At 49.8% G+C, this 10,859-nt stretch overlaps 6 protein-coding genes across 6 annotated transcripts; 2 read left to right on the top strand and 4 right to left on the bottom strand.

Annotated features, from left to right (window-relative positions):
* Window positions 1-243: 243 nt before the first annotated feature.
* BDR25DRAFT_285633 (P-loop containing nucleoside triphosphate hydrolase protein) lies at window positions 244-2,521 on the bottom strand. Its single transcript, XM_033688197.1, has 2 exons — window positions 2,221-2,521; window positions 244-2,166 (listed from the first exon to the last, which is right to left on the bottom strand). Exons 1-2 carry the CDS (start codon window positions 2,500-2,502, stop codon window positions 478-480), a joined length of 1,971 nt encoding a protein of 656 aa, XP_033548015.1. The 5' UTR covers window positions 2,503-2,521; the 3' UTR covers window positions 244-477.
* Window positions 2,522-2,684: 163 nt separating this feature from the next.
* BDR25DRAFT_285630 (Mak16 protein) lies at window positions 2,685-3,926 on the top strand. Its single transcript, XM_033688196.1, has 2 exons — window positions 2,685-2,725; window positions 2,781-3,926. Exons 1-2 carry the CDS (start codon window positions 2,716-2,718, stop codon window positions 3,824-3,826), a joined length of 1,056 nt encoding a protein of 351 aa, XP_033548014.1. The 5' UTR covers window positions 2,685-2,715; the 3' UTR covers window positions 3,827-3,926.
* Window positions 3,927-4,381: 455 nt separating this feature from the next.
* BDR25DRAFT_24569 (uncharacterized protein) lies at window positions 4,382-5,245 on the bottom strand. The gene has a single exon (XM_033685896.1). It carries the CDS (start codon window positions 5,182-5,184, stop codon window positions 4,408-4,410), a length of 777 nt encoding a protein of 258 aa, XP_033548013.1. The 5' UTR covers window positions 5,185-5,245; the 3' UTR covers window positions 4,382-4,407.
* An 801-nt stretch (window positions 5,246-6,046) lies between these two features.
* On the top strand, window positions 6,047-6,779 carry BDR25DRAFT_223245 (uncharacterized protein; the record flags this gene model as incomplete). The annotated part of the gene is made up of 2 exons (XM_033685092.1): window positions 6,047-6,433; window positions 6,498-6,779. The coding sequence occupies 2 exons, from the start codon at window positions 6,047-6,049 to the stop codon at window positions 6,777-6,779; spliced, it is 669 nt and encodes a 222-aa protein (XP_033548012.1).
* A 461-nt stretch (window positions 6,780-7,240) lies between these two features.
* On the bottom strand, window positions 7,241-8,047 carry BDR25DRAFT_285625 (uncharacterized protein; the record flags this gene model as incomplete). Its single annotated transcript, XM_033688195.1, has 3 exons — window positions 7,241-7,678; window positions 7,742-7,765; window positions 7,937-8,047. 3 exons carry the CDS (start codon window positions 8,045-8,047, stop codon window positions 7,241-7,243), a joined length of 573 nt encoding a protein of 190 aa, XP_033548011.1.
* Window positions 8,048-9,187: 1,140 nt separating this feature from the next.
* On the bottom strand, window positions 9,188-9,888 carry BDR25DRAFT_303289 (uncharacterized protein). Its single transcript, XM_033689978.1, has one exon. The coding sequence runs from the start codon at window positions 9,859-9,861 to the stop codon at window positions 9,211-9,213; it is 651 nt and encodes a 216-aa protein (XP_033548010.1). The 5' UTR covers window positions 9,862-9,888; the 3' UTR covers window positions 9,188-9,210.
* Between the last annotated feature and the right edge of the window lie 971 nt (window positions 9,889-10,859).

Below are 10,859 nucleotides of genomic sequence, written 5' to 3'. Positions count from 1 at the left end.
TGCCTATTCCTCTCTTCCGTCTCTCGATCGCGGTCGCCCGCTTGGGCTGGACTCCCGATTAGCTTTTGTTCGTCTTGAACGCTACTCGCATCTTCCAAACTCAATCCAACTTCATCTTCCCTGAATTATGTTTCGTTTCGTGGTCGATCGATCGAATCGTGGCTTGTGCGAACGTATTCTACTTGCCGACGCAGAATCTAAATTGTGGAAAATCATTAGCACTACAAAATCAAGAAATTGAAAAAAGGGCGTGCGGGACGAGAAACAAGCACGTGAGACGGTAGGCTCCCCAACTCTGAAACTCAGATCTGGTGATGCGGGAAGTGGAGCCGCCCGATATTTCGAAACAACGCGTTGAAAACGGCCGGTTGAATGGACTCCACTTTCACCAACTAACCGTGCCACATACCTCACTCCACAACCCTTTCGCAACGTCATAAGGGGTGTGGCTTGTGTGCGGGGCGAAGCATGGCACAGTTAGGGTGATTCTCCTACCGGGCGCTTTCGGAAAGGCGTAGCCGCGGTATCGATACCACTGATATTACTCACGCAGGTGAGACACGTATCGCAACGGAGACCGAAATTGTGCGGTGCGGTGTGGGGCGGGGCGGAACGGAGGACTGGGAATGGAAGGATGAGGACTGACTTCTCAAATACAACCCCCAACACTTCTTCGACATCGCCGCATTCACCTCGGCCTGTTATCCGCGAGAGTGTTTCTGCGGCTAGGCGGAGGGATTCGGCGGCTACGACGATGTCGACGTCAACGTCGCCCGAGGGATCGGGAGATTCAAGCGCCTGGGTAAATTGGTTTTGCGGTGCTGCTGCGTCGTTAGCGTAACCATGGACAGCTGTCAAGAATGATCTGAGGTGGGAGAGGCATTCGGAAAGGAGAATTCGCTGGCGCTCCGTTGCGCCGAGGGATTCTTGCCAGATGGACGGATCGGGTCCCGAGTCTGGGACGAGTGCGGATGTCATGTCATTGAAAGTCTGGAGGAGGCCGCGGAGGAAAAATTGTATGTTTCCTGGGTCTTTGTTTAATTCGGCGCTAGATGTTGAGGCTTCCTTACAAGAAATGAAGAAGATGCGCTCGTCTGGGACGCTGAGGATAGATTGAAGCTTTGCTTTCCAGTTTTGTACTGGGGTGGAGGGTTGGACTTGATCGATCTTGTTAATAGCAACAACGACGTTAATGCCCAGATCTACACATTGTTTTGCCGTTTCCGTGACTTCTGGATCTATCTCGGCACTGGCGTCTTGGACGACGATCAAGACGTCGGAGTCGAGCGCTCGTTTTTTGGCTCGCTTGATGCCTTCTTGTTCGACAGCCCCAATAACACCAGGCCCTACAAGACCTGCTCGACGCAATCCAGCCATGTCTCCAATCTTGACTAGCCAGCCTCCTAGGTCAACGCCGACCTCGACAACATCTCGAGTCGTGCCGGCTTCCTGTGATACGATCGCTGCTTCGCGACCAACAATGCGGTTGAGAAGGCTGCTCTTCCCTGCATTGGGTGCGCCAAGAAGGGCAATGCTAATGCCACTTCTCAAAAGTTCTCCTCGGACGGCGTTGGCGACATGCGCTTCGATTTGGACATTCAACATCTGCACATGCTGCGCGATGGATGCGCATAGCACGGCAGGCGATTCGTCAAAGTGCTGGTCTTCGGAGAAGTCGATCAACGCCTCCAGCTCAGCGCGCGCTTGAAGTAACAGCATGCGCCATTGTTCGTAGCGCGCCGCCAGCGAAGACGTTGTGCCACGCACTGAGAGTTTGCGCTGCTGTTCCGTGGAGGCAGACAATGTGTCTCCAAGGGACTCAATCTGGGGGAGGTCCATGCGATTGTTAGCGAAGGCGCGGCGGGTGAACTCTCCGGGTTCGGCGTATCTTATCAGATGCGTAGTAGAGGCCAGTCTTGAGCTAGGGGTATCAGCGCATTGCGGTATGGCAGAAAGGACTGCCCGCACAATTGCCGGGCCACCATGGACGTGGAATTCGAGGACATCTTCACCAGTGACCGTGTTGGGAGCCGGGAAGTATAAAACTAATGACCCCGAATCAAGCAGGGTGGACGGTGAAGGGGGTAGATGAGGAGAATACAGCTTTCGGAGCGTTGCTTGCCGAGGCCTGGGGATTGGCTTGGAGGGGCAAAGCTCTTGGTGTATCTGATGCGCATGTTAGGTTGTGCTTAAGTAGGAGATGATAGATAGAGGGGGTACCTGTCTACATGCTGGACCAGAGATACGGATAACTGCTATGGCCGCCTTTCCGGAGGCAGTTGAGAGAGCGTATATAGTCGGATCTTCTTGACCAAAAGCACCGGAATGATAAAATCGAGCCTTGGGCAGCGTCAAGGGCCACTGGTTGAGGTATGAGACGCCATGGCGGTAAGTCGAATAGACCTGCTCAATTGGCAATTGAACAGGCTTTTCGCGCCAAGAAAACGGCCATCTAATGGACGTGGGGCAATATCTTTGAAAAGATGGGATGAATGGTCTCATCCCGAGCGCAATTGTGGTATCACATGATGGTGAAGGTGATAGTGGGTGGTGCACTCGTCTCCGCATTTCGCGCACGGGGCGCTGGCTAGCGGCGGAAGAAAGTCGGAGCGGATGCCAAGATTTGCAGCAAAAATTCCAAACCTCCGGACTGCAGACGGCCAGTCCAAAGTTTCCTCCACAATCATCAATCGTAAATTTTGCAGTAGCACGACAATGGCTTCAGGTATGCTATCTCCATTAACTGGTTTTAACAATCTAGAAGCTAACGAATTTTATGGACGACCTCGTGTGGAATATCATCGGCACAGACTTCTGCTCATTCAAACTAAAGACGACAAAAGACCAGACCTTCTGCAGAAATGAAAACAACGTCACGGGCTTTTGTTCGCGACAAGCCTGTCCTCTCGCCAACAGCCGTTATGCCACGATCCGCTCCGACCCTGCCACCGGCGCCCTCTACCTCTATATCAAAGCCATTGAGCGATCGCACCTGCCCTCAAAATGGTGGGAGAAGATCAAGCTGTCCAGCAACTACACGAAAGCCCTCGAGCAGGTTGACGGCCATCTGATGTACTATCCAAAATTCCTGGTGCATAAAAATAAGCAGCGCTTGACGCGCTTGACGCAAGTGAATATTCGGATACGGAGGTTGGCGAAGGAAGAGGAGAGGCTCGGCGAGCGCCTTGTACCGAGGCTCGCGCCGAAAGTTCGGAGAAGGGAGGATGGCAGAGAGCGGAAGGCGCTAGCTGCGGCCAAGGTTGAGCGAGCTATTGAGAGAGTCTTGGTCGACCGCCTCAGGAGTGGCGCATATGGAGACCGGCCATTGAATGTGGAGGCAAACGTGTGGAAGCGCGTCATGAAGGGCTTGGAGAAGGAAGGACAGGCTACTAGGGACAAGGATCTAGATGAAGGCATAGAGGAAGAGGATGAAGAAGTTGAGTATGAGCGGGAGATGGAGAATGAGACCGCGGATGTGGAGTACGTGAGCGATATTGATGGCGAGTCGGATGGCGAGTCGGATGACGAGTTGGAGGACTTTGAAGACTGGGTTGGGGGTGAGAGTCCAGAAGAGGAGGAAGGTGAAGACGACAAGGATGAAGAAAGTGAGGGTGAGAGTAGTAGCGAGGAAGAAGAAGAAGAAGATGGTGATGATGATGTCGAGGCACTCAAGAAGAGGCTCGCTAGCCTCAAACGGAAACGCCCAGCTGGACCGCCGCCGAAGCCGAAGAAGAAACCTTCAAAAGATTCAAAGGGTCCGCGACGCGAGATTGAGTACGAGATTGAAAGGGAGCCACCTGCTCGGGAAGTTTTACGAGCACGATGAATGGATAGCGGACGGAATATATCCTAACTTGGACATTGGGCGTAACACTCATCAGAGGACCAGAAGCTGACAACGCGGATTTCTGGGGCTTACATAAAAGTAATCAGGAGGTATATGGAGGTATCAAACGCCTATACCCTTTCAAGTCTCTGGAGTTTCTAAAAGAGGTTCGGATTGGAGGGTATCTGGGAATTATAATGCTCGCCGCACGCTATGGCATGTTGCAACATGCTTTAGTAGACAAGTTATGGCCAAAAAAGCAGTATTATTTCTAGTGTCTCCTCCGAACAGCCGAAATAGTCGGCCCATCCTTGCCGTCCTCGACCCGGTGTTCTGTTTTCTGCTCCACTGGGCCAAAAAAAAAGTTGGGGCTATTCAGTGCGTTAGTATCCCACATGATCGATTATTCCCTCTTCATTTCCCATTGTCTCATATGAGTGGGGCTCCCCACCATCCTTTCCTCCATATTAAATATACTAGTAGCCCGTATCGTTCTTTACTCTTCCTCATTCGCCTAGCTCCCGCATGAACCGGCTCTCATTCGCACTATCCCCTGCTTCTTCCCCTACGTCCAGTCTAACTCAAGTTCTTGATACTCTTTTCCAACCTCTTTCTAGCTCAGTCTGTCTCCGATTATATTGATCCTTGAAGCAGTGGAATCTCACATCTGCTTTGACCAACTTGGCAATCGGAACCAGCACCCTCATCTTCAATTTCCAATCCTCATCATCCTCTCCAAAGTCGTCTTCCCAGACGATCGTCAACGTTCTCAGCGCCCTGGCTCTATTGCTTAACGTTCTCGCCAGATGCCAAGCGCGGCCCTCGACAGAACGAATACAGATACCAAGTCCGTCGGCTCCAAGATCAGTAGCCGTGGTTGGATTCGCCGGATCCATCAATACCATTTGAGCAAGATGAAACCGAACTTGAAGAGACCGGACTTGAGATAGTCTTTCTGAGGCTCGCAGTTTCTTGTATACAGGGTCGAAGTGGAAAGACTCATGATACGGGGTCAAATCTCCGATCTGGAAGGTTGTGGTGCGGAAGAAATGGTCCCTTATTTCATTGCCGATTTGATGATTGATGAGGAGAAGTTCGGTTGGCGGAGGGGTGCCGTAGAAGAAGAGGAATCCAGAATTGCCTGGGGGTTGGAAGGGAACCGCTGTGGAGGCGTAGGTATGTACGGGAAGAAGATATTTGAATATTTGATCTCGAAGCTCTCGTGGGAGACTGAGAAGCGAGCATGATGGGTATTGTTGAGTTCGCTTGAATGGTTGGGTGAGGGCTTTGAGCATGAATTGGACTGAGAGCGGAAGAGAGGATAAGCTGCGACGGGAGATTGATAATCGCGACGACATTGCTGACAAGATGCAAGAAGAATTGAATAGATTGAAGAAGTATATTTAAAAGTGAGAAGAGTATCGTTGTTTATATGCAGGGGGAGGTTTGCAGGCAGACGCTCGCCAAAAGTGTAATTTTGCCTGTGGCTGGGGCGGTGCTGTGGCGCGTGCTACACTGGCCCCAATGTGCGCTAGTTCATATTAGGTAACGCGTGTTTGCTAGGTTGCTCTCGGAAGGCGGGGATTTCCACCAGCTTGTCCTTGGTTGAGTCGCGGACAGCTGTCATCAGCCAGCAGGCAAAACTGGATAAACACACCGCTGACCTTCCACATTTCTGCATTGCCGGCCCTTCATATCACCTCCCTTGACCTTTCATCGCTCAACACCCCCTTTTGCGGTGCGTGATTTGTCTTGTTTCTCCGGGTGGCTTGTCGTGGCTCACACTGTACCACCATACAGCCTGCTCCTTTGCTGAGCGTACGACGTTATTTGAATTCACCCCCTCGCTTTTCTGCAGCTAGTAAATTGCGGCGAGATTGTTGTTTCTCCACTTCCGGAATATCTGGGGTTGAAGAGGCGGAAGCCGAGCATGTGAATTGCCCGTTGACCAGGAAGAATTGCAAACACCCCAGTTATCTGATTAGCCTTCTTGAGGATAAACATTATTTATCGTACAATATGGCCACCTCCGCGTAGACTGTTGCGCAAATCATCCTGGATTAGAGCCTGGTCGACGGATAGAACACGCGAAAGAAGGGTTCGTGCTCTGTGGGTCCTGGGATTTCGATATACAAATAGGTTGGCCTCGGGCCTCGAGAGATTTCCCGCCCCACCCCCTCTGCCAGCTATATTCTACTCGTCATATCTCTTTCTACCATCATGACGCTCTTCAAATTCCTCATATCTAGTATCGCAATATCTTCTAGAGCGATCCTTGCGCAAGCAAAAGTCACGCAAGATGACTTTACTGGCATTGGCCACATCCTCGTCCTCAATTCCAGCGACTATCGAACTGCGAGTCCGAAGCAAATTGTCGGCTGTCTCGACGACAGTGGACAAATTATGCAGGAAAAAAGCTTAGACGATTGCGGTACGTTTGCCAGACTAAATGAATATCCGTACACCCTTTCTAGCAAAGCGGGGAACTGCTCTTTCAACGATAAAAATACGGCGGCGAATACGGATAGTTATTATGGGAAGAATGATCATGCTTGGAGTTGTAATGCTACGTATATAGCCAATATCTACGATGAGCTCTATACCATTGTGAGTTTTCCACATATCTCCCAGCAGGAAGGAGTTGGAGTAAGGAGTACTGACGTTTGGAAAGACGGGATTCAACTACCCCTTCCTCTGCTGGGGAGACATCGCCTGCTACTACGATGCAAAAACCATCCCTTCCCACAGCGACGACAAAATCGCTCTTTGGCAATACCGCTGGGGTTCCATGCAAATGGATATTACACCCGGTCATGTCATGTTGCAGTTGATGTGGAATAAGACGGGCGACCTGCCGAAGAGAGAAGACGTTGATGTTGCGCCAGGACCAAGAATGGAATTGAAAGGAGAAAGTCAGGCTGTGCTGCTGCAGGGACAGCAAGTTAGTTCGTAATACAGGGGTTGCGTGTGGCAGAATACATAGAGAATGCCCACCAACTAAAGTAGGGAGCCTGAGTGGCGGTCGTGGGTATCCCAAATCGGGACCGGGGAAGCAGAAGGATTGATCTGCGAAGCCGCATCCACCCCTGTTAAATATCAATAACGATGCATGCATGTCTAATATCGGCTTTGCGCCATTCTCTTCGCTTCTTGGGTTTTCTGGAATATGCAATGCAATCCTTTGTTTACCCGGACCTGCGGTTGCGATCTTGTTACCCAGTCGCGTGCGAATTAGTCAAACATGAGCATGACATCTACGAAATATTAATGACTATGAAAGGAATCATAACATATTATTACTCGCAGTATCTATGTACTATCCTCTTCATCGCATCCTACTAACAAGTAAGAGATGAAAAATGTCTTCCACAAGGGCCCTTCCCAGATGTAACGCTACTAGAAATCTCATCACAATTAGTCCTCATTGATCTCATCAATCGCATCCAGCACGCTTATATCAGTCTCCAACTTGAAAGGTACCTCTTTCATCCTCTCCCACCTAGAAAAGAACCTCCAAACCGCAAAAACTGTCAGCGTAAGTGTAATCGTGATAACAAAGTACACCCAACCCCATCTCGAGACCACCGGACCTTGGTGTCCGGGCTGGAAGTTCCAAAAGCTGGCACTGAAAAGAGTGGCCATGAATGTGCCAGGTAGAAAGAGCAATGTCACTACCGAGATAAGCTGCATGTCGCTGCTGTATTCGACGGAGGATTTTGCGATGATGGTGTTCATGTGGCTTTCGTGGGCAGCGATCTTGGAGATTTTGAGACTAAGCTCGTTGCGTCGCTGCGAGAGCTTGGCTAGGCGGAGATTGAGGTCATTGTCTCGTTGTGCCGTGCATGCATAAACCTGTCAAATGTATTAACCTATGGTTTGTGAGACACTCATTGGCCGTACGGCCAATATCCGCACCATTTGAGCTTGAGCCTGCAGAGCCTCTTTCAGATAGCTATTATTTTGCTTGATCGACTGCACTAGCTGTTGAAGAAAAACGACGAGCTCCATGAGGGACTCTAACACTAGTGTGTCGTACTTTGGGGCGTTCCCCAATTGTAACTGGAGGTGGTCTTCTAGAAAGTCAATGGTTCGCCCTAGAGTCTTACAGACCTGTGTTATGCCGGAGCTCGAGACGGAAAGCGCTGTTATCTTCCTCGGAAATTCGATAAGGTCTGGCTCTATATCGTCTAACGGGATGTGCGTGTACTCGGCGCACTTCATTGATCTATAGATGTTAAAAGATACCTGGTCGTGGCTTCGATCCATTTCGTTTATTGAAGTTGTGGCGAGATCCGCGAGGACGATTGGGACGAAGAGAGGATTTTGCGGGAGCTCGCCGGATCGGTTTGTCTCATCCATAGTCGCGAGGAGGGCGTCGATCTCCTCCTCATGGAGCCCTAAGCAGATCCCATAAGTTGTTTTGGTCTCCACATTGTAGGATATTGCTAAAGTGCATTCCCAGGGCCATGTTTTCTCATTCGAGATCAAATATCCTGTAGTATCCGATTTAGAAGCAGTATGAAGTCACTGATCGGACTCGCTCACCTCTCCAAGAAGGGTCCCCATGCAGGGGCGCATAGCTCATTACACATGACCAAAGGTGGAAAAATGCCCGATAGCAGGTTAAGGGGATGTGCCAGTGTTCACGGAGTGCCTCGGTAGTTTTATATGACACTGGCAAAATCCTTTTTTCTGGGTTGGCTCTTGGAGACAAGAGTCTGCAATTTTAGAACCGTTGTGTGACTATGAATGAGGCCCCAGGTGCCACCTACAAATTAAACTCCCAAGTGGATTGCCCTGAGATCTCTCTTCCTGCTTCCCGGGTACCTATGGCTTGTATTTCTTCGTCGGAGACTAGTGTCATGTGGGTTTGTATGGCAGACTGAAATCATCATCAATTGATGTGGTACATAGCGATGATAAGAAATTACAAAGCCTCACCCCAACTTTCCGAATTTGAAGGAAGTGGCTCTGCTTTTCCAGGCTGGAACCTTGCGGCGTTGACCAGGCCCCCTCCTCACATAGTGGAGGTGAATCATCTGACCCAGGAAGCGTTTGTGGTGTCTCCTCCTGAGAAGACATCTCGTGGTCCTCTCCAGTTCCTCTTACACTTCACGTAGGTTGAAGATGGTCAGGTAAATAGGGCATTAGACTAGCGAACCCAATTTAAGGTTCGTGGTGAGGCTGAATACGAGGTCCTTCAATGTGGCGCAGGAATTTGTGTCTTTTTTTTCGAGACGAGGCTGGAACATCTATGCAGCTTTCTACACGATCGTGCGTTTACAGAAACGTTCAAATTCACTTGAAAGAAGAGGAAAATAATTACTAATGATATCGATCTAGTGAGTTGACTTGCGCCGTTTTAGATATTCAAACCAACTAAGTTATGACCTTTGTACACTACTGAATATCTTATTCGTATGATCCCACACTTTCGTACCCATTTCATCTTCCCTCAAACCACTCAACACTTTGTTACCCGGCACTACAGTGGAATCCCCCTGTGCCAAGTAAACTCCACTTCCCTTCCCGCCGTCGCTTCCTCTTTCAGCTTCTTCCCTACCCTGCCTGTCCTTCGCTGGAAACATCGGACTGGTTGCAGCATATAGCACTCTTTCTCCCGCCTCCTCTACAGAATATCCAAACCATCTCATTAGTGGGGTCGCAATCCAGTCTACCAGTACCTGCGCCCAACCCGGCAATCCCTTGATCGTTAGTCCCGTGCCACCTACGAGACCAGGGTAGAGGTGGACGAAGCTGATTTTCGCATTTCCAGGCTGCTTCTGGAATTCTTCTAGGAACAGAGTCATCATACTCGCGCTTGCACCCGCCGCATTAGGTAGACTATAATGGTCCTTTAAGTACAAATCATCCGCCCAGAGCTGTCCTTCTTTCCCCGCACCAAGAACGGTGACGACGCGTGGCGAGGAGGACTTTTGCAGTAGAGGCGCCACGGTAAGGAGAATCTGCATCCGCGAATAATACCGAATTGCTTGCACGCGATCGAGGCCTTCATGGGAGGGTTCGTAGTACATATTTATATACCCAGGACTCATGATAAGAATATCGATTTTCTCAGCAGACTGTGCGATTGCATTTGCTGCAGATTGCGCGTCTCTGATGAGAGTGAGGTCTTTGGCTAGGATTGGGATGTATTTGGCCCTGGAGTTAGTGGCGGCTAGGGAGGATATTAAGAATTCGAGACTCTTCTGGGAGCGGCCCACTATGTAGATGGTTGGGGAGGCGCCAGAGGTGTGATGTACGAATGCTTGAAGCGCGCCTAGGCCGATTCCATTTGTAGCTCCAACAAATACTGCTGTTAGATTGGAGTTTGAGGCTGTGGAGAAGAAGGAGGAATTGGAGGAGAGAATGTCAGAGTATTTGACCATTGTGAGGTTGGACGAATGGCTGATTGCTGAAGACTAGGTGTCGTGATGAAAATGTATCCCTTTCCTTTCAAGGTGAAATTAATATATACTAGATAGAAATGAGATTTAAGGTTTGATGAAAGGGTGATTGCTAAGTATGTTGGAGTCTGGAGATAGGCGTAGACGGATGGAGTCGTAAGTATTGTGCTGTGAAATGCTCTCAAAAGCGGGATGAATCTGAACTTTATATATCCTTCTATTCCTTGCCTTCACTCGTCGCATATCTAACGCTACCATAGTTGTCTGCTGGAACACACCTTGTGGTGAATATGCTCGCGGCATGTAAGGCCATCGAGCCCCGACTTGGCTCTCGGGCCGAAGCATTAGCCAATCAGTGAGCGCAATGTTTGTCAGCGGTGGCTGTTGGTGGCTTAGGAGTGCTCGGACCCCGATTTACCGACGATTACAAACTCACGATGACAACGGACAAAGCCAACCTTACCCTCATCCTGCAGGTGTCTAAGGAGTAATCAACAAACGCTATAGAACTGATCAATAATGTGATACCGCAATATTCCTCCCCCACCACACATCCAACGTGTCCGAGGACAAGTAATAGAACTCCGTACACGGACATAGAAGTCCGCTTTAACACAACAAAGAAC

Source organism: Lindgomyces ingoldianus, assembly GCF_010093535.1.
Source record: "Lindgomyces ingoldianus strain ATCC 200398 unplaced genomic scaffold BDR25scaffold_14, whole genome shotgun sequence".
Taxonomy (NCBI): domain Eukaryota; kingdom Fungi; phylum Ascomycota; class Dothideomycetes; order Pleosporales; family Lindgomycetaceae; genus Lindgomyces; species Lindgomyces ingoldianus.
This window is presented reverse-complemented; position numbering and strand designations above follow the sequence as displayed.

Bases quoted from the DNA above. Each gene is read 5' to 3' on its own strand.
- BDR25DRAFT_285633 (XM_033688197.1), bottom strand. From the start codon at position 2,502: ATGAGACCATTCATCCCATCTTTTCAAAGATATTGCCCCACGTCCATT. The intron at 2,167-2,220 runs GTACCCCCTCTA...CATGCGCATCAG, and splicing joins CTGGTCCAGCATGTAGACAG to ATACACCAAGAGCTTTGCCC.
- BDR25DRAFT_24569 (XM_033685896.1), bottom strand. From the start codon at position 5,184: ATGTCGTCGCGATTATCAATCTCCCGTCGCAGCTTATCCTCTCTTCCG.
- BDR25DRAFT_303289 (XM_033689978.1), bottom strand. From the start codon at position 9,861: ATGTACTACGAACCCTCCCATGAAGGCCTCGATCGCGTGCAAGCAATT.